The following is a 19,431-nucleotide window of genomic DNA, read 5'->3' on the forward strand; positions in this document are numbered from 1 at the left end:
AGACCATCAGCCTGCATTCTTGTGCCTGCAAATTCAAAGCATGGCATCATTTAATACCTCATGTCTGAGGGCATTGTTCATCGAAAGGTAAAGGGGAACATTTCAATGGAATCACAGTAATGAAGTAAGGGCTCCCACTCACACAGCACGCTTTCCCTACTGCAAATTGCAAACAAAGTGAGACTGTGAACTAGCTCAGACAGAGGGAACAAAGAAGAGGGTCATATACACTGTTACAGAGTTGGACATTTTCAACTAGGAGATCAGAATCAAAGAGTGTGGTGCTGGAAAAGCACAGCCGGTCAGGCAGCAACCGAGGAACAGGAGAATCCTGATGAAGGGCTTATGCTTGAAACGTCGATTTTTCTGCTCCTGGGATGCTGCCTGACCAGCTGCACTTTTCCAGCACCACACTCTTCAACACAGAGTTGGATATGTAAGGAAACACTCGCATCCAGGCTTTTAGTGTAGAATAATTGCACCAAATGAAAAATAAAGATAAACAAAAATAAGAGACTCACTCCCTAAAAGCTTTCGTGCAGTCCATATATAATTCATTGACAAGGCTCACTATTCCCAGCCCATAACCAATGCACTGTGATTGGCTGATCATATATCATTATGAACAAATGTGTTTTTGAGAGCTTACCAACTCTGATCTCCTTGTAAGAAGAGTTCCACAATGCTTCAGAAGGAATTTACTTGCTTTCTTAAAGCTGAGTTTTGCACCATCAGTCTGCTCAGTGTTGTACCAATAATCAGCCATGTTACAGCTCACCAAATCTTCAATTTTACACTCAATTTTGGACTATTTGATTGCATAGAATCTATAGAAGCCTTATGGAATTATAGAACCCTTAGAGTGTGGAAACAGGCCCTTTGGCCCAACAAGTCCGCACCAACCTCCTAAAGAGTAACCCACCCAGACCCATTCCCATGGCCACTTCGCCTTAACCTGCACATCTTTGGATTGCAAGAGGAAACTGGAGCACCTGAGGGAAACCCACACAGACACAGGGAGAATGTGCGAACTCCACACAGTCACCCCGAGGCTGAAATTGAACCCGGGTCCCTGGCGTTGTGAGACAGCAGTGAGCCAACCATTGAGCCACCCCGCCACCCTTATTTCTTATGTTCATGATTGAAAATAGACAAGGAACCTTGCGAGGGAAATCTCTAAGTCAATCTATAAAAGAGAGGTGCTGGAGGAGTTCAGGTTTGGAGCAAGAATGGAGAGATTGGGATTTTCTTTGATGTGGAGTAATGGCAACAGTTTTGAAGGGAAAGGAGTGAAAACCTTTGGAGTGGAAACCATTTACAATGGCAACCAGCTAAGAAAGGCTGGATGATCAGCAGGAATTGGGTGCTGGAGGGTCTAAATGAACCAGAAGATGGATCTCATGCGGAAGTAAACTCAAGAGAGGAAACCAGGGAAGGGAAGAGAAATTCTAAAAGAAAATATAGATACACGGCTAATGCAAGGGAAAAGGAGAAAACAGTATAGGAATGAATATTCTCAATTTCAGTAACAAAGTAGTCCATAAATTGAACTCACTGAGGAAGAGATGTTCTGTGGAGTGTTGTGTGGGGCTGTTAAAGATGTGGATTTTAAGAGAAAGTCAATGAGGTTGGAGCAAGGTGGTGATCAAAGAAAGACAGACACTGGACAAGTAGCTAAAAAGACCAAGATGTGACTTGATGATAAGTGCAGTGTCGCTGGCTTGTGTAGACCATGTGAGAAAGGTCAAACATGACCAAACATGGAGGCCTCATTAAGGGGGACGATTCACTGTCAAGTCAGGGAGAGCATGAGCTACATTTACCAGTAAATCAAGATTCTAGAGAAATATGTGGAGCGGGTAGTGATTGTTATTCCCTGGCAGGGACAAAAGGACAGAGGTAGATGGAGTGTATGGGGACAGAGAAGAGACTGGCAAGCTTAGCCACCAGTGGGTGCTGAATGTCAGAAGAAACTGGTGAGCAAGGAGGATTGGACAGTTCATTGCTGCTGGTCAGTAGGCAGTAATGGTGCCCTGATGGCAATGTAGAATGCTGGGAAAGGGACTTCCAAGGAAGTTTCAAGTCTGGGTCAACAACAGTGGTAATGGAGCAATGTATCCAAAAAGGGAAAAAAAAGGTGATGCGACTAGAATAAAACAGATAAACGTAGGGACTTGGGGGTAATGGGATCAAGTTTGGAAAGAATGTGCACATGTTCAGTGTCGAGAAATTTCAGTTCACCCAAGCAAAGGTGTTAACAGAACAGGGAGGAGAAAACAAAATTAAAGCCTAAAATTAAAGCAATGTTTCCCTTCAGAGAACTTGATATCAGTAACAGTAATACTCCTCTCACAACTCAGTGACTGGACTACTCACCTCAAACTGAGGCCAAAGACAGGAATAACCATCCTCACACTGAGGCCAGTGACCAGAATTCTCGTATTCACACTGGGGCCACTGACAGTGATATTCCCACTGACATTGGGAGCTGAGAGTGGAACACATCTCACACTGGAGCCAGTCTCAGGGTTATTCACACCCACATTCAGGTCAGTGATGGACTTCTCATCCTTACACTGGGGCTAGTGTCAAGATATTCCCACTCACATTTGAACTCACGATGATGAGAATAATCCTCACAGTGGGCTAAGTGACAGGAATTCTTGATGTCACATTAGGTTCAATGACAGCAATTTTTACCTTTGCATTAGAAGAGTCAGTGACAAGGTTATTTTCCCTCATTCTGGAGTCGGTGATAGGGATATTCATACCAGGGCTAAAATAAATCAGGGTTGAACGATAAGGATGGATTCGGTGCTCTGTAATTTCAGACAATAGATGGAATGGCTGCAGACAGGCTCGGGAATTGAAGAGGATGATAAACTGAGGGTGAATACTTACTGCAGAGTCTTAGCATTGGCCACAGTTCCAGGTCTATTCATTTCCAGATCCCTGCGACTGTCAAGAAGAAATACTTATTGTTTTTAAGCAGGAGTCAAGTTTGATTCCATTTTCATTTCACGAAACAAGTGAACATAGATGCCCTTGAACCACAGAATTTTATCAGGGCTCAGACTGATGTGGAGGGGACTGCATTCACTTTTCCTGTGCATTCTTCTCTCTGAGGACACAGGATCTGGGTGATACCTTGTCCTCTACATATAATCTCAGCTAACAGAGAGTGAAGCTCAACAGTGTCAGGAACTACTAAACACATAAACCTTTGAAGTGTTAGTCTCGACCCAAGCAGTCAAGTGTTGTATTTGTCTACACATCATACAACGATTTCCAACGTTAAATCAGAACAAAATAGGGAACTGGAGTGAACTGGTTCAATCAAAGGCCTGGCACAATGGGCTGAATGGCCTCTGCGTACATTGTCATTTCAGAAGATTCACATTTGGACAAAAGAGTGCAATTTTGAAAACCGAGCAGCTTGTTTTTACGATGAAACATAATGGCTCTAAATGCCCGCAAACCAACAGCTTTTCCAAAGTGAGACCAAAGCTACTAGATTTTTACTATCACTTTCACCGAAGTGCTTAAGGCAAAGTGGTGTCAGCTCTCATTACTCAGCCCTAACTTTATACCAACATTGCCTAAATTAACTCTGTCTGTTGAAGTGGTGTCTGTACCAAATGATACCTATGACAATGTTGTCCTTATTGAGGTCTATCTGTACTGAGGAGTTGTTACTTTTACTGTTACTTACTGTTACTTGTATTGTGAAAAGCTTATGACAGTATTAGTTGTACAGACAAGATTCCCTGCACTGACGAGTGCCTGTGATTGTGTTACCTGTTGTACATGTTCCAGAAGAGCTGCAGATTACTCTGGTTGACGTTAGCTCCTATTTGCTGTCGGAGGCTCTGCACCAGCTCCGTATTGTTCATCAGTTCCTCCTGAGACAGGAGGTAGAAACACTGTTACACACCACTTTGCTGACTACCGTTTCCATCTCCTGCTTTTTCCAGAAAAAAGATCTCCTTCCCTCTACTCTCAAAGGCATCAATTCCATGCTGGATATGACTGCATGAGCACAAGCCACCATGGTATCTCCCACAAGAGGGCCCTCCTAAAGTACAGAACCTGTCAGCAATTACAATCAGGTGTCCTAACCATATATTTCTTCCCTCAACTCCCTCCCAGACTTGGGTCCTCCAGGCTTGTTGTAGTCCTTATTTGGCCCCTGCAGCTCATATCAGCCAATTCAATAAAAAGAAGCACTTAAATTTCTACAGCAATTCATTATACCTCAAGTGCTTCACAATGAGTTACTCTGAAGTGCAGAGTTTGTTTCTTAATAAGACAATATAGCAGCCATTTAGCAGACAGTATGGCACTACACAAAGCAAATGTCTTTCATCTGATTTTAGTGATCTTGAGCAGGGAGGCAGCACATATCAGGAGCCACACCTGTAAAAACAGGTTGCTCACTGTTTGCAGAGTTATCATCTAAGGCTTCAAGTGGGCATTTTCTGAATTTTTATCTGTTAAAGCAGACTGTGTAAAACCTGAAGTTAGATGAACTCAAACATGCATAGCCAATGTTACATATTCTAGTGGTAGAAAGAATAGGAGAATCTTGTTGAGGCTTTATAGAGTTGGGGTGGGTAGTTGAGGTGGTGGCAGTGGGTCAAGGAGCAGGGGTACAATCGGAGTGTAATACTGGAGTATGTGTCCACATCAGGAATATTTAATCCAATTAAATAATGTCCTGCCTAAAGCATTTAAGTCTTGAATTCTGAATAAAAACCAAAAGAACTGCGCTTGCTGTAAATCAAAAGCAAATTCAGAAACTGCTGGAGAAGCTCAGCAGGTCTGGCAGCATCCATGGAGAGAAATCAGGGTTGACGTTTTGGGTTGAGTGACCCTTCTTCAGAACCAGAGACCTTGTGAGCTTTTCCAGCAATTTTTGTTTTTGTGTAACCCTTGAATTCTGCTCAGTTAAAGACTAAACAGCCAGCTTAGCACTCCAGCAACACAGTCAGAACATTGTGGTTTCAGGTGTCAATCCAGAGAATTGAGCAACTCATCTAGGGAGATAACCCGATGCAGTACTGAGGGCCTCAGTTTAGAGTCTCACCCAAACGACGGGACTGCTGACAGCAGTACTGGTAAATGTGACATTAAATCGAAGGGTGTCTGTCCTCTCTGGTGGTATAGAAGAATAATTGCACAATTTCAACAAGGGGAGGGTTATTATCCCAGTGGTAAAAACAATGACTGCAGATGCTGAAAACTAAATACTGGATTAGTGGTGCTGGAAGAGCACAGCAGTTCAGGCAGCATCCAACGAGCAGCGAAATCATATCCCAGTGTCCTGGCCAATACCTTACATCCTTTAACAAAAATCATTAAAACATTATATTTGGTTGTTTATATTATTATTGCTTACACTCAAACTTCAAAGCAATTCATTGGCTGTGGAGCACTTTCGCATATATTACAAATTATGAAATTCTGTAAAAGCTACATTAAATGCAAGCTTATATCTTGTTTGCTTGCTTCCTATTAATGAACAACACATTATTTTGAACAAAAACGATTTGGAAACAATTATTTTTTATTTAAGATGATACAGCAAATAAGCCAATATCTTGGACTGTTTCATTCATCTCAAATCCTAAACCAAATCAGACAAGTCCCTCGAACAACATAAACAAAGCAGGAAATAAATTAAACAAGGAATTAGGAGGGCTAAAAGGGGCAATGTCCTTAGCAAGTAAGATTAAAGGAGACATATTAAAATATAGAGGATAGATTGGGCAAAGATAAATCCACTCAATGACAAAGGAGAGAATGTGGTGCCAGAAGAGGTTGGTAAGGTCCTGAATGAGTACTTTGCATTGGCATTGACCAAGGTGAAGGTCATGAATGATTGTATGTTTAGAGAGAGGTATGCTGATATTCGAGGGCATATTGATATTAAGGAGGAAGTGGTGCTGAGTGTTTTCAAAAACATTAAGGTAATTTAGTCCCCAGGTTCTGAGGGGATCTATCCCAGGATACTGAAGGAAGCAATGGAGGAGACTGCTGGGGCCTTGACAGAGATCATTGATTAGATTAGATTACTTACAGTGTGGAAACAGGCCCTTCAGCCCAACAAGTCCACACAGCCCCGCCGAAGCGCAACCCACCCATACCCTTACATCTACCCCTTACCTAACACTACGGGCAATTTAGCATGTCCAATTCACCTGACCTGCACATCTTTGGAGTGTGGGAGGAAACCGGAGCACCCGGAGGAAACCCACGCAGACACGGGGAGAATGTGCAAACACCACACAGAGAGTCGCCTGAGGCGGGAATTGAACCCGGGTCTCTGGCGCTGTGAGGCAGCAGTGCTAACCACTGTGCCACCGTGCCGCCCATTGAATCCTCTTCAGCTACAGGCGAGATCCCAGAAGACTGGTGAAAAGCCAATTTTGTTCCTTTATTTAAGCAGAACAACAGGGATAATCTAAGGAATTATAGGCCAGTGAACCTTACATCTAGATGGGGAAATTATTGGAGAGAGTACTTATGCGAGTCTTTGGAAAGGAATGGGCTTATTAGGGATCATCTGCATGGCATCATGCAGGAGAGGTCTTGTCTCACAAATGTGGTTGAGTTTTGTGGACTTCAGTAAGGCATTCGACAAGGTTCCCCATGGGAGACTGATTAGCAAGGTTAGATCTCATGGAATACAGGGAGAACTAGCCATTTGGATACAGAACTGGCTCAAAGGTAGAAGACAGAGGATGGTGGGGGAGGATTGGTTTTCAGACTGGAGGCCTGTGACCAGTGGAGTGCCACAAGGAGCAGTGCTGGGTCCTCTACTTTTTGTCATTTACATAAATGATTTGGATGCGCACATAAGAGGTACAGTTAGTAAGTTTGCAGATGACATCAAAATTGGAGGTGTAGTGGACAGCGAAGAGCGTTACCTCAGATTACAACAGGATCTTGACCAGTTGGGCCAAATGGGCTGAGAAGTGGCAGATGGAGTTTAATTCAGATAAATGCGTTTTGGGAAAGCAAATCTTAGCAGGACTTATACACTTAATGGTAAGGTCCTAGGGACTGTTGCTGAACAAAGACACCTTGGAGTGCAAGTTCATAACTCCTTGAAAGTGGAGTTGCAGGTAGATAGGATAGTGAAGAAGGCGTTTGGCATGCTTTCTTTTATTGGTCAGAGTACTGAGTACAGGAGTTGGGAGGTCATGTTGCGGCTGTACAGGACATTGGTTAGGCCACTGTTGGAATATTGCGTGCGATTCTGGTCTCCTTCCTATGGGAAGGATGTTGTGAAACTTGAAAGAGTTCAGAAAAGATTTACAAGGATGTTGCCAGGGTTGGAGGATTTGAGCTAAAGGGAGAGGCTGAACAGGCTAGGGCTGTTTTCCCTGGAGTGTTGGAGGCTGAGGGGTGACCTTATAGAGGTTTACAAAATTATGAGGGGCATGGATAGGGTAAATAGGCAAAGTCTTTGCCCTGGGGTCGGGGAGTCCAGAACTACGGGGCATAGGTTTAGGGTGAGAGGGGAAAGATATAAAAGAGACCTAAGAGGCAACGTTTTCACACAGAGGGTGGTACGTGTATGTAATGAGCTGCCAGAGGAAGTGGTGGAGGCTGGTACAATTGCAACATTTAAGAGGCATTTAAGTGGTATATGAATAGGAAGGGTTTGGAGGGATATGGGCCAGGTGCTGGCAGGTGTGACTAGATTGGGTTGGGATATCTGGTCGGCTTGGATGGGTTGGACCAAAGGGTGTTTCCATGCTGTACATCTCTATGACTCTAAGTGACTAATATAATTGATGAGGATAGTGCAGTGGATGTTGTCTAAATTCATTTTACTAAAGCATTTGACAGCATCCCACTTGATAGGCTGGTCCAGAAAATTAGGTCACATGGGATTCATGGTGAGTTGATAAGTTTGATACAAAATTAATTTCATCATGGAAGACAGAGGGCAGTTGTTTTTCTGACTGGAGGTCAGTGACCAGTGGTGTTCTGTAAGGATCCGTGATGGGACCTCAGTTGCTTGTAAATGTATAGAAATGATTTGGATGAAAATATAGAAAGTTTGATTCGTAAGTTTGCAGATGATAATAAAATTGGTGGAGTTTAGATAGTGATTAAAGTTGTCAAAGAATACAGCAGAATTTGGATCAGTTCAAAAGTTGAGTGGCGAAATGGCAGATGGGATTTCAATCCAGACAAGTGTAAGAACTTGCATTTTGGGAAGTCAAATATACAGTAAAGGAACCTTATGTGTTCATAGCTCTCTGAAGTGGAAACAGAAATAGATATGGTATAAACAAGGCATACAGCATGCTTGCCTTCATCAATTGGGGCACTGAAAATAAAGTTGGCAAGTCATGTTGCAGCTATGTAAATCTTTGGAGTATTGTATGCAGTTCTGATCATCATACTAGGGAAAGGATGTGGAGGTTTTGCCAGGATATTGCCTGGATTAGAGTATATTGGCTGCAAGGAGAGGTTGGACAAACTTGGATGGTTTTCATAGTGTTGGAGGCTGAGGGGGGACCTGATAGAAGAATATAAAATTATGAGAGGTATGGACAGGTGCACAGTTGGAGTCTTTTTTCCAGGTTGTAAATATCAAATACGAAGGGGCATAGCTTTAATGTAGGAGGGAGAAAATTTAAAGGAGATGTACAATGCAACACTGCCTGGAAGTGCTACCAGTAGAGGTGATAGAAGCAGATAAGGCAGCAACATTTAACAGGCATTTAGGCAGACACATGAACAGGCAGGGAATAGAGGAATACAGACCCTTTGCAGCAGATGGGATTAGTTTATAATGGCATCATAGTTGGCGCAGACATGGTGATGTCCCTGAGTTGTGTTGTTGTCCAAGATATACTGTATTCTAATTTTCACAATGTTTGTTAAATGTAATATCATTGTTACTACACTATATTCTGGCTATCTCACTATACTCTAACCCTTATACAAAACACTTATTCTGCATCTGAATTATTACATTGTATCCTAGCTTTTCCCATCTGGTAAGATATAATATCTTGTAAACAACATTGTGTTTGTATCTACCTTCTACCTTAGTCTCCGGTTCAATTTTATCTTGAATTCCAACTCTGTAGAATGTGCTGTGAGAAGTGATAAATATAAATTTACCAAATGTTAGTTTCAAGTGCTGTCATCCCATCTCCTGCAGTCACTGCTTCTAAACCTGTCTTTTCAACCAACTGTAAATACTTTCCTCTTCAAAACAATGGCCCAGTTAAAAGCTGTACCCCTGAAAGCTAATCTTTGAAATTCATGTAACTTTTCTGTCAGTGGTCTTGATAAAGAACTTTCATTGCTACATTCTTTTGATCTTCTGATTAAAAAGGTTTATCTCTACCTGCTCAGGCAGAATCCTGCACCTCTACAAAAGCTTTGATTTTATTGATCTTGATATGTGCAACTGTTAATTTACATTGCCCTCATTTCACAATCTCCTACTCCAAATTCAGTTTTCCCGTTTCCTTTGAAATTGACTTATGCTCAACATATTCCCAACAAAATTGAACAGTCTTGTCCTTTTCCACTTTTACCAACTGTCCTAATGTTCTTGTGTTTAAAAGTGATGGGAAATGTTAACTTTCTAATTATCCATCAGTTAGAAAATCAAAATGTTAATCCATCATTTCCAATGCAATCTTTGATACAGCTGTTCTCTGTGTGAATTCTGCTAGAGCACTTTAGTGACAAACCATTAGCATTTTGCCAGTTCCAAAGCCTCTGACAGAACATGATTCCATGTTATTTTAAACAATTTACTTTTATTCTTTCAGGAGATGAGGGCATCATTAGCTTGGCCAGCATTTACTATCCATCCCTAATTTCTCAGAGGGCAGTTAGGAGTCACTTGTAGGTGAGACCAGGTAAGAATAGCAGTTCCTTCCCTAAAGGATATTAATGAACCATATGAGTTTTTATGATAATCAGCAATGGTTTTATTGTCATCATTAGATTCTTAATTCCGGGTTTTTAAACTGAATTCAAATTCCACTATCTGCCATTCAAACCAGGGTCAACAGAACATAACCTGGGTCTCTGGTTTAATAGGACAGGATAGGACAGCAGATGCTGGAGTTCAGAGTCAAAGAATGTGGCGCTAGAAAAGCACAGCCAGTCAGGCAGCAACCAAGGAGCAGGAGGATGAAGAGCTTATGCTCGAATCGTCGAGTCTTCTGCTCCTTGGATGCTGCCTGACCGGCTGTGATTTACCAGCACCACACTCTTCGTCTCTGGTTTAACAGTACAATACCACTAGGTCATCGTCTCCCCATGTTTCATTATATAGTCTCCTCGCAAAACTATGTTCATGACGATCTAATTCTGTCTCAATCACTCAGGATTATTGCTGACAGATTCAGTTCATTCTAGCCTTTATCCCACTTTTCTTCATTCAAGCCCATGTACATCTGGATATTGTAACGAAAATACTTCTTTTAACATCAGTTTTCAATGCCTAAGCATTTTTTGATCTTTGACACTGTGCCTTTGATGGCCCCCAACTGTATTATTTCTAAATGTGTTTTATTAATCCCCTTGAATTTAAACTGAATACTCTGATCTTGCTCATCTATAAAGTGGACTCCAAACTTGAGGTCCTCATTCATGCTAAACATTTCAACCTCCTGTGAAGTCAAATTCTGTCCAGGAATTAAATCTAACTTCTGTATCTGGAGAAAGGTCAAAGAACTGCTGATGCTAGAAATCAGAAATTTCTGGAAACTTTTAGTAGGACTGGCAGCATTTATAAAGAGAAAGCAGAGTTAACATCTTAGGTCCAATGACTCTTTTTCAGAACCTATTGTAACTAAACAAAAGTTGGTATTTATGCTGAAGATGGAGAGTGGGAGGGAGAAGTAAACGATAGGTGGAGATGGGAGACCAGAGAGGTAATAACAATTGGGCACATAACGGAATATGTAAAAGTCAGCCTGGGAGAATCAATAGCTGCTAAGGGAGACCATTAATGGCTGAAAATGGATTGGTTGTGGTAGTAGCCTGTCTGATGACGGGGCCTGGAATGTGGGATTTGGGGTAATATACTCATGCCTTAAAATTATTGAACTCTGTATTGAGTCCTGAAGGCGGCAGGCTGTTCAAGCAGAAACTAAGATGCTATTCTTCCAGCTTGTACTGAGCTTCGTTGGAGCACTGTAGCAAACCTGAGACAGGGATGTTGGCCAGGGTTTGCCTAGTTACAAACAGTTCTGAAGAGGAGCCACTGGACCCAAAATGTTAACTCTGCTTTCTCTCTACATATACTGCCAGACCTGCTTAATATTTTCAGCAATTTCTGTTTTAGTTCCATGCTTAGAGGATCTTGTTCGATCTCTCTCTCTCATCCCCTGCAAAGATAGAGCTAGCCTGTTGAGGGTAGACAATACCACAGGGAATTATTGATGGTAGTCCCTCAGAATTTTGAGTCTTCCTGTTTTGATCAGGAACTCTTCTGATATTTCTGCCATCCAAACATTCAACTTTTTCCAACCTATTTTGTCTTTCTTTTTCACACTTTTTTTCAACAGTCAATGCTTCAGTGAATTTTCTCTTGTACTTGCTAACTTCCAAATATGCAATGTGACATGGTCTGCCTCATCCCACAACCTAACTGAATTAAACCAAGTTTCATCAGATGTTAACTGTGTCTAAGGTTTCTTGAATTTTGAATTTCCCTTGTTTCTTCAATGTCTTTTCCTTACAATGTACAGAATTTTAAAATATATGAGCTTAAAATCAGTGTAACATGACTTTGATTTACCTAATTTTTAATTTTTTTCAACTTTGCACTAAAAGCCTTTTAGTTCGGTTTCTCAAGTTAAAACAAGGTGAAGCCATCAGGGACATGTTAGAGTCAGGCAGATGACATACAGAACAAAAACAGGTTGCAGATTTATTTAGATGTCAAAACATTGATGTTCATCTTACATGGTGGACAAGTGAGTCACTAAAAATGAGCAGGTTATTTAACTTGGTATTTGACCGTTTTCCACCAATAGCAATCTTTGCCTGCAGGGTTCTACAGGCACATGTGACTCACTAAAGCAGGCAGGGGCCTCATGCATTTATGCAGATCACGGTCCCCTCACTGTGTTGTGACCTGGACTTCAGCAGAGAAGCCTGATAATGGTGAAGAAGATCTAACTCAAGTGGACAATCTTCACTCTGTGGTGGAGGAGCAGGATTATTACTCCAAGACCCAGACCTGAAATACCTGGTGCATACTATGATTTATCAATCTGTCTAAGAGCTTGCCTTTGAGGGCCTGCCTTCCTGACTTTCCCTCCCATTTCTGCCAGTTTAGGTGATATATCTGACCTGCAACAAGGAGATGAACTCAGCTGAAATTATCAATTCCAAGCTCTAGGCTAGCCAAGTGCATTTCCAAATACTTTTCAGTTTCCCACTCTGATGTTAGACTTTGTCTGCTAGTTTCAGTTTTTCAGAACAAAACATGTAACAAATCATCAATCAAATGTTGACAATCCTTTCTCTGGACCATCATTCAACCTGTTCCATCTTTACTGTATTAGGATGAAGAAGGTCTTTTATTAGGTTATCAGCTGACACAGCAGGGCCATTGATTCTCATGAAAGATCGGTTTACCTGGCTGCAGAGATGTGACAGGACAGTGTCAGGAAGTGAGCTGGTCAGACCTGAGAGCTGTCAACAAAAACAAACGAGCAATAAGTTTGACTCCACATTCCCTAGTCTCCATGATTCCCCATTCCTCTACCCCATATTGACATTAAGTACAAGCCAAAGTTGCAGAAGATCCTAAATGTGAATTTTCAATTCTTGTACATTGAAAACTGAAAAAGAACCATTCATTTAGACTGTTGAGTCTGAAGAAACTCTCAAAATTTACCATTATATATAAACCATCTGATCCCTTTGATTGGATGCCACTCCTGGGTATCCATTACTCAATGGTCTGGATTTTTGCAATGATGGAGAGGTTCTTTACAAAAGTGACAGATAAGCCTGCAAATTGGAACTCCTGTCTCCAAAAAAATGGCATCCATCATTTTCTTGGAGGCTAGAATGGGTTCTGCACATGTGCGTTTAAAGGAGACAGCTGCCCACAGAAATGGCTTCACTCCTGTGTGACTTGGTGATATGGGTGTCTGAAACAAAGCACGCTTAGACTAGACCTGGGAGGAGTAGGTCTGAACTTTGTGGATTCATTTAAATAAACAGGGTACCTCACGAGAGGCAAGGTATATAAATGGTCCTTGGACACCTTTTGGGGATGAGTGCCCTTTGGGAGAGGTCAGTTTGCTGTTTCACCTTGTCTTCATGACATAAATCTGAGGGCTATAATGACTGGATTAATGTTGCATGAATGATTTTACAGACTTCCATTATCACAGGAGGATATCTGCCATTTCACACTTTATTTGATTTGATTTATTTCTGTCACATATACTGAGGTCCATAGAAGTGTTGTCTTACATACTTTACAGGCAGACTATGCATCAGAGTCAAAAGATGTGATGCTGGAAAAGCACAGCCGGTCAGGCAGCATCTGAGGAGGAGAGTCGATATTTCGAGAACAAGCTTTTCATCAGTGCAGCACAGTGGCTCAGTGGTTAGCACTGCTGCCTCACAGCACCAGGGTCCCAGGTTCGATTCCAGCCTTGGATGACTGTCTGTGTGGAGTTTGCACATTCTGCGCGGGTTTCCTCCGGGTGCGCTGGTTTCCTCCCACAGTCCAAAAATGTGCAGGTTAGGTGAATTGGTCATGCTAAATTGCGCATAGTGTTGGGTGCATTAGTCAGAGAGAAATGGGTCTCGGTGGGTAACTCTTCGGAGGGTGGGGCCAAAGGGCCTGTTTCCACACTGTAGGGAATCTAAAATCAGGAATGTGGGGGCGCCAGTGGGGCTGAGAGATAAATGGGAGGGGGTGTGGCTGAGAGGGAAGGTAGCTAGGAATACGATAGGTAGATGAAGGTTGAGGGGTGATGGTGATAGGTCTGAGTAGAGGGTGGAGTGGATAGGGGTGGGAAAGATGATGGACAGGTAGGACAGTTCAACAGGGAGGTGCTGAATTGGACGGTCAGCTTTTGGATAAGGTGAGAGGAGGGGAGATGAGGAAACTGGTGAAATTGACATTGACTCCATGTGGTTGGAGGGTCCCAAGGCAGAAGATGAGGAGTTCTTCCTCCAGTCGTCAGGTGGCTAGGATTTAGTGGTGGATGCGGCCCAGGACTTGCATGTCCTTGGTGGAGTGGGAGGTGGAGTTAAGTGTTCAGCTACAGGGGGGTGGGGTTGTTTGGTGCGTGCGTCCCAGAGGTGTTCTCTGAAACATTCCGCAAATAGGCATCCTGTCTCCCCACTGTAGAGGAGACCGCATTGAGAGCGATGGACATAGTAGATGAGGTGTTTTGAGGTGCAGAAAAATCTCTGCATGACAGTAACAGAACAGAGTTCAGGATATATTGTTCCAGCTGCTGAGAAGGTGCAGAGAGAGATTGAGATTAACATTTAAGAAGTCCATTCAAAAGTCTGATAACAGCAGGGAAGAAGCAGTTTTTGAATCTGTTCATACGTGTATTCAAATTTTGATATCTTCTGCCCAATGGAAGAAGGTGGAAGAGAGTATAACCAGGGTGGGAGAATTCACTGATTATGTTGTTTGCTTTCTCGATGCAGCAGGAAGTATAGACGAATTCAGTGGATAAGAGGCTGGTTTGCATGATGGACACAACTGTGTTCACAAATCTTTGTAGTTTCTTATAATCTTGGGAAGAGCTGTTGCCATACCATGCTGTGATGCATCCTGATAGGATGTTTTCTAGAGTGCATCTATAAAAATTGATAGTCTTTCTGGACATGCTGAATTTCCTCAGCTTTCTCAGGAAGTAGAGGAAAGCTCCAAGTACTTATTGATCCTGTGAAGTTAGGCTATGAATTCCCAGGTATGTGATCTTTAATTAAATATTTGAGGCTATAGAGATTTTGCAGTTGCAGGGCAAATGTTATAATGTACTATTAATTAATGGTTTTGAAGAAATAAAGACTTCAATAGACACTTGGAACTTTCAACTCGGCATTAGTTAGATGAGGAGAGTGATGGATAAAGGGCTTTATGTTGCATAAGTTGGGGCATGGCAATTATGTTGGGGTGTGAGGGTAAGGACTGGAAGGATGTTTTTTGGTTTATTGCTTTTGTTCGAAACTTCATCACAATGACAGATCACCAAAGCAGGTTTTCCAACCATCCTGCCTCCACACTTAATCTGGGGTCACCCAGCCTGTATGCCCGGGAACTCCTGTCACTTGAAATGAAAACGCCAACTTCAGGGGCTTTTTCTCTCAGGTTGGGTTTGCACACAATCAGGAAAAGTTCCAAGTCGGGAGCAAACCACCAGCTCCTCATTAGGTTTTAGTCTGTGACTCATGCCCCAGTATCTATTATTCTAATATATAAAAAACATCCAGAAGCCCTTGTTTAGATTCCAATGATCCTGTGGGGGTATTAAAAGTAAGGGGTAGGCCATTTAGAACAGAGTTGAGGAGAAACTTCTTCACCAGAGAGTAGTGGATATATGGAATGCTCTGCCCCAGAAGGCAGTGGAGGCCAAGTCTCTGGATACTTTCAAGAGAGATGGATAGAGCTCTTAAAGATAGTGGAATCAAGGGTTATGGGGATATGGCAGGAACAGGATACTGATTGTGGATGATCAGCCGTGATCATAATGAATGGTGGTGCTGGTTCAAAGGGCCAAATGGCCTACTTCTGCACCTATTGTCGATCGTCTATTGAGACAAATTCAGAATGCCCCGATGACTCCTTTCTGGACCAGAATGGGCATCAACCAAGATAATTAGTAACAGGATTAGTTTCAGTTCACTAGTTGCCAGCACTGACCTTTGTTGCTGCCCAGTCAATCCAGCCCTTTCCACAGGGGTCAATATTGATGAGAACCATCCCTTCAACCATATCTGGGAAAATCAGCTGGAAAAAATAAGATCGCTCAGTGAATCCAATGTGGTAGATGTAGAGTCTAACAAGACAGAGGGGCTAGTCCGATGCAAAGGCAAGCCAGACATGAAGACGTCAAAATGAAAGGGATATGTCAGCTCGACACAGTAACAGCAATGTAACAGAGTTAAACAGTTATAGAGTCATAGTCATATAGCACGGAAACAGATCCTTCAGTGCAACTCGTCCATGTTAAGTTACCCAAACTAAACTAGTTCCATTTTTGTGAAGTCATCTTGAGGACTAAGTAAAATTAGCAACAATATGAATGAATAAATAATGCAAATGTCTGCAATTGCTTTCTCCGCTATTTTAAAATAAAGGATTAGTCCATTCAAAATGAACAACATACCCTAAAGAATTTTAATTAAAAAAACATCCAATACTACTGCCATATAGCATGATTTCAGCTGGCATATTACATGGTAGAAAGGCAGAGGGTGGTCATATAATTCAGCAAGCTAACCTGTCATGCTTTGGTTATGAAATGCTAAACAACTTAAAAAGCAGAATGTGCTGAAAATGCCCAGAGAGTGAGTCCGTCAATCAGCACCTGACAGAGAAAGGTGAGGTAAGAGTGCAAAGCAGAATTCTAACCCATCACCAGAACAAAAGGATGACTTTACCAATTCCATAAACATATGCTCAGACTATTACAAAGCTAGGAGTGATGTACAAACATGACAGCCCATTTTTGGGACTATGTAACACAGTATAACCTTGGGCTGGAGCTGTGTTACACATTGGTTAGTATGGCAGTATGTAACTGCAGAAGAACACCGAATTAGCAGGGATATATCTTCTTCAAACTGGGTCTCAGCCTTTTCCCTGACCATTGGTGAATACAGTGACCTGTGCTCAGCAGTACGGACCAGAAACAACTGGGTTCAACACCATTTCTGTTCAACTCACTAATCCAAGTCAGGACAGTGGTACTGGGTCTCACTAGCTCTGGGAAATGGGGATGAGAAAGACAGAACAAATAAAACAGAAATAATTGTAAATGAATTTTACAAATCCCTAGAACCTGTCTTGCAACTTCAAAGAAATGATAAGGCACTCACAGCAAATTTGGCTAGGATATAGGCTCCGGCTCCCACTCCGATCCCAACAACACTTTTAAATCTACAGGAAAATAAGACATTAGTGTTCAAATAAATTGTTAAACAGCTGGTCTGCCACATCAGTTGATATCCAAAATCACATGACCAGTGCCCAAGAGACACACTTGCATTTGAGCTGCATATACATGTCCCTGGCAAGTATCCAAGTGATAACCCATTATGCCAGCAAGTACCTGATCAATCTATGCACGTGTGTCTGTACCCCATCCAGCATAACCCACCTTACAGGAGTGGTCAAGAGTGAGGACTGCAGATGCTGGAAACCAGAGTCTAGATTAGAGCAGTGCTGGAAAAGCACAGCAGGTTAGGCAGCATCTGAGGAGCAGAAAATCAACATTTCGGGCAAAAGCCCTTCATCAGGAAAGACCTTACAGGAGTGACCCATCATACTAACTTCAATAAATACCATTATTAAGTGTCATGTCCAAATGACACAAACTGAATTGTTTTCTTTCAAACTATAATGTTTTCTTCTATGTGCTCTTGATGGATTTAAAATAGCTTTTATTGAACACAGAATGGATAAGATGGGTGCATCTAGAAATATCCAGTAACTGCCAGAACAAAATCTAACTCATCTTCTCTTGGGAATCTCACATCTCTCATTTGCATGAGCATTTTAGTAAAACTCGCACGAAGGAACAATCCAATCAGTTCTAAACAAAGGAAATCATCGAAACTCACCATGGCTGAAGTAGCACTAACAGTCTACAGCAAACTCCTACAGCAAGTAGCAGTTATGGACAGAAGTCAAAACCTTTAACCTTGTTAATTTGAATTGTCATAGAATCCCTTCAGTGTGGAAACAGGCCATTTGGCCCAGCAAGTCCACATCGACCCTCTGAAGAGTAATCCATTCCTCTACATTTACCCTGACTAATGTATCTAACCCATACATCCCTGAACACTATGGGCAATTTAGCAAAGCCAATTCACCGAACCTGCACATCTTTGGATTATGGGAGGAAACACGCGCACACATGGGGACTCCACATAGACAGTTGCCTAAGGCTGGAATTGAATCCGGATCCATGGCGCTGAGGCAGCAGTGCTAACTACTAAGCCACCGTGCCACCCAAGTTAGTTTGAATAATGTGATGCCATTTCTTTTTCAAAACTGAAACTTCTGAATTTTGAAGATCTTTAACTATTTAGATTTTATTGTCACATATATTCAAGTACAGAAATACAGGGGTGCAGTGAAAAATATATAATTTTGCCACATATAGTACCATCCTAGGGACCAAAGTATCTAGGTTGAAAAAAAAGCTTAGGTACAAAATAGTAAGGGAAATGAGAATTAAGAAGTTAAACATTACTTCATAGAATAGTAGAAAAATAAAAAAGATTATAGTTTACAGTGAAATCTTCCAGAGTTGAAATTTGGAAAATAAAGGAATAAGTTAAAAGTTCAACAGTCTTTGATAAGACATCCGCTTATCTCGCTCTACTGTCTGTTCTTGATGTTGCTGATGCAAATACTATCACTGCTGCTGAAACTGCTGCCTCTTTCATCTCCCTTGGTGCTTCGCGAACATGCCCAGGCAGGATTCACTTGCACACTGAGCCAAGATACTGCCATGAGCCAAAACGCCATCTTGAGCCATCAAGAGACTGACCAACATACCAGGCCAAACCCGCTATAAGACCAGGCGGGGACCCACCATGAGTTGTCAAGAGACCAGTTCAGGGACCCTCCAGGAGACCAGGTCCAGCAACTACCACCAGTCGTCAAGAGACCAGGCCAGCACCTGCTGTGAGACCAGGCTGAGAGCCACCACAAGCCACAGAGATCAGACCAGGACATGCTACAAGCCACCGGGATACCTGGCTGACAGCTAACACAAGCTACCAAGAGACCAGGCTGCCAGCTGCCAGGAGCGGATGAGAGGCCAGAGTGACAGCCGCCACAAGCCGCCGAGAGACCAGGCCGGAACCCAAAACATATCTAGCCCAGAACAATTCTCAGACTCTGTTTTAACATCAGAACAGACAACAAGCAGTTTCATGCCCATGTTAAGCCACTTCTATTTTCAACCTCTCTTGGAAGTCAATTTCCAGAAAGAATCCTGTATTTCACTGAAAAGTGAGCTAATTTTCAGTCTATAAGAGTCATATCTCTATCCCTGTAGCTGAGCTCATGCAAGAAAGGATTCTGCTAGACCAGCCAACGTCAAGGACCTTTGCTGGACACTGACTTACTGGATCCTGATTCATATGAATTAATGCCTACATTTTTAAAAGATTTTTGCAATTCTAACTTCTTTTTATTCTATTTTCTCCCTTATA

General features: G+C 42.2%; 1 protein-coding gene across 7 annotated transcripts in view; it reads right to left on the bottom strand.

The window, feature by feature from the left end:
- Positions 1-19,431, bottom strand: part of LOC140453192 (protein NDRG4) — a 231,680-nt gene that overhangs the window by 30,139 nt on the left and 182,110 nt on the right. For all 7 annotated transcript variants that reach the window (XM_072547693.1, XM_072547696.1, XM_072547697.1 and 4 more), the window contains 5 exons: positions 17,083-17,143; positions 15,905-15,991; positions 12,637-12,693; positions 3,799-3,902; positions 2,902-2,958 (listed from right to left, as the gene is read on the bottom strand). In XM_072547693.1, coding sequence (XP_072403794.1) covers positions 2,902-2,958; positions 3,799-3,902; positions 12,637-12,693; positions 15,905-15,991; positions 17,083-17,143 — 366 coding nt within the window. The remainder of the gene's footprint in view (positions 1-2,901; positions 2,959-3,798; positions 3,903-12,636; positions 12,694-15,904; positions 15,992-17,082; positions 17,144-19,431) is intronic.

Source organism: Chiloscyllium punctatum, chromosome 26, assembly GCF_047496795.1.
Source record: "Chiloscyllium punctatum isolate Juve2018m chromosome 26, sChiPun1.3, whole genome shotgun sequence".
Classification (NCBI taxonomy): domain Eukaryota; kingdom Metazoa; phylum Chordata; class Chondrichthyes; order Orectolobiformes; family Hemiscylliidae; genus Chiloscyllium; species Chiloscyllium punctatum.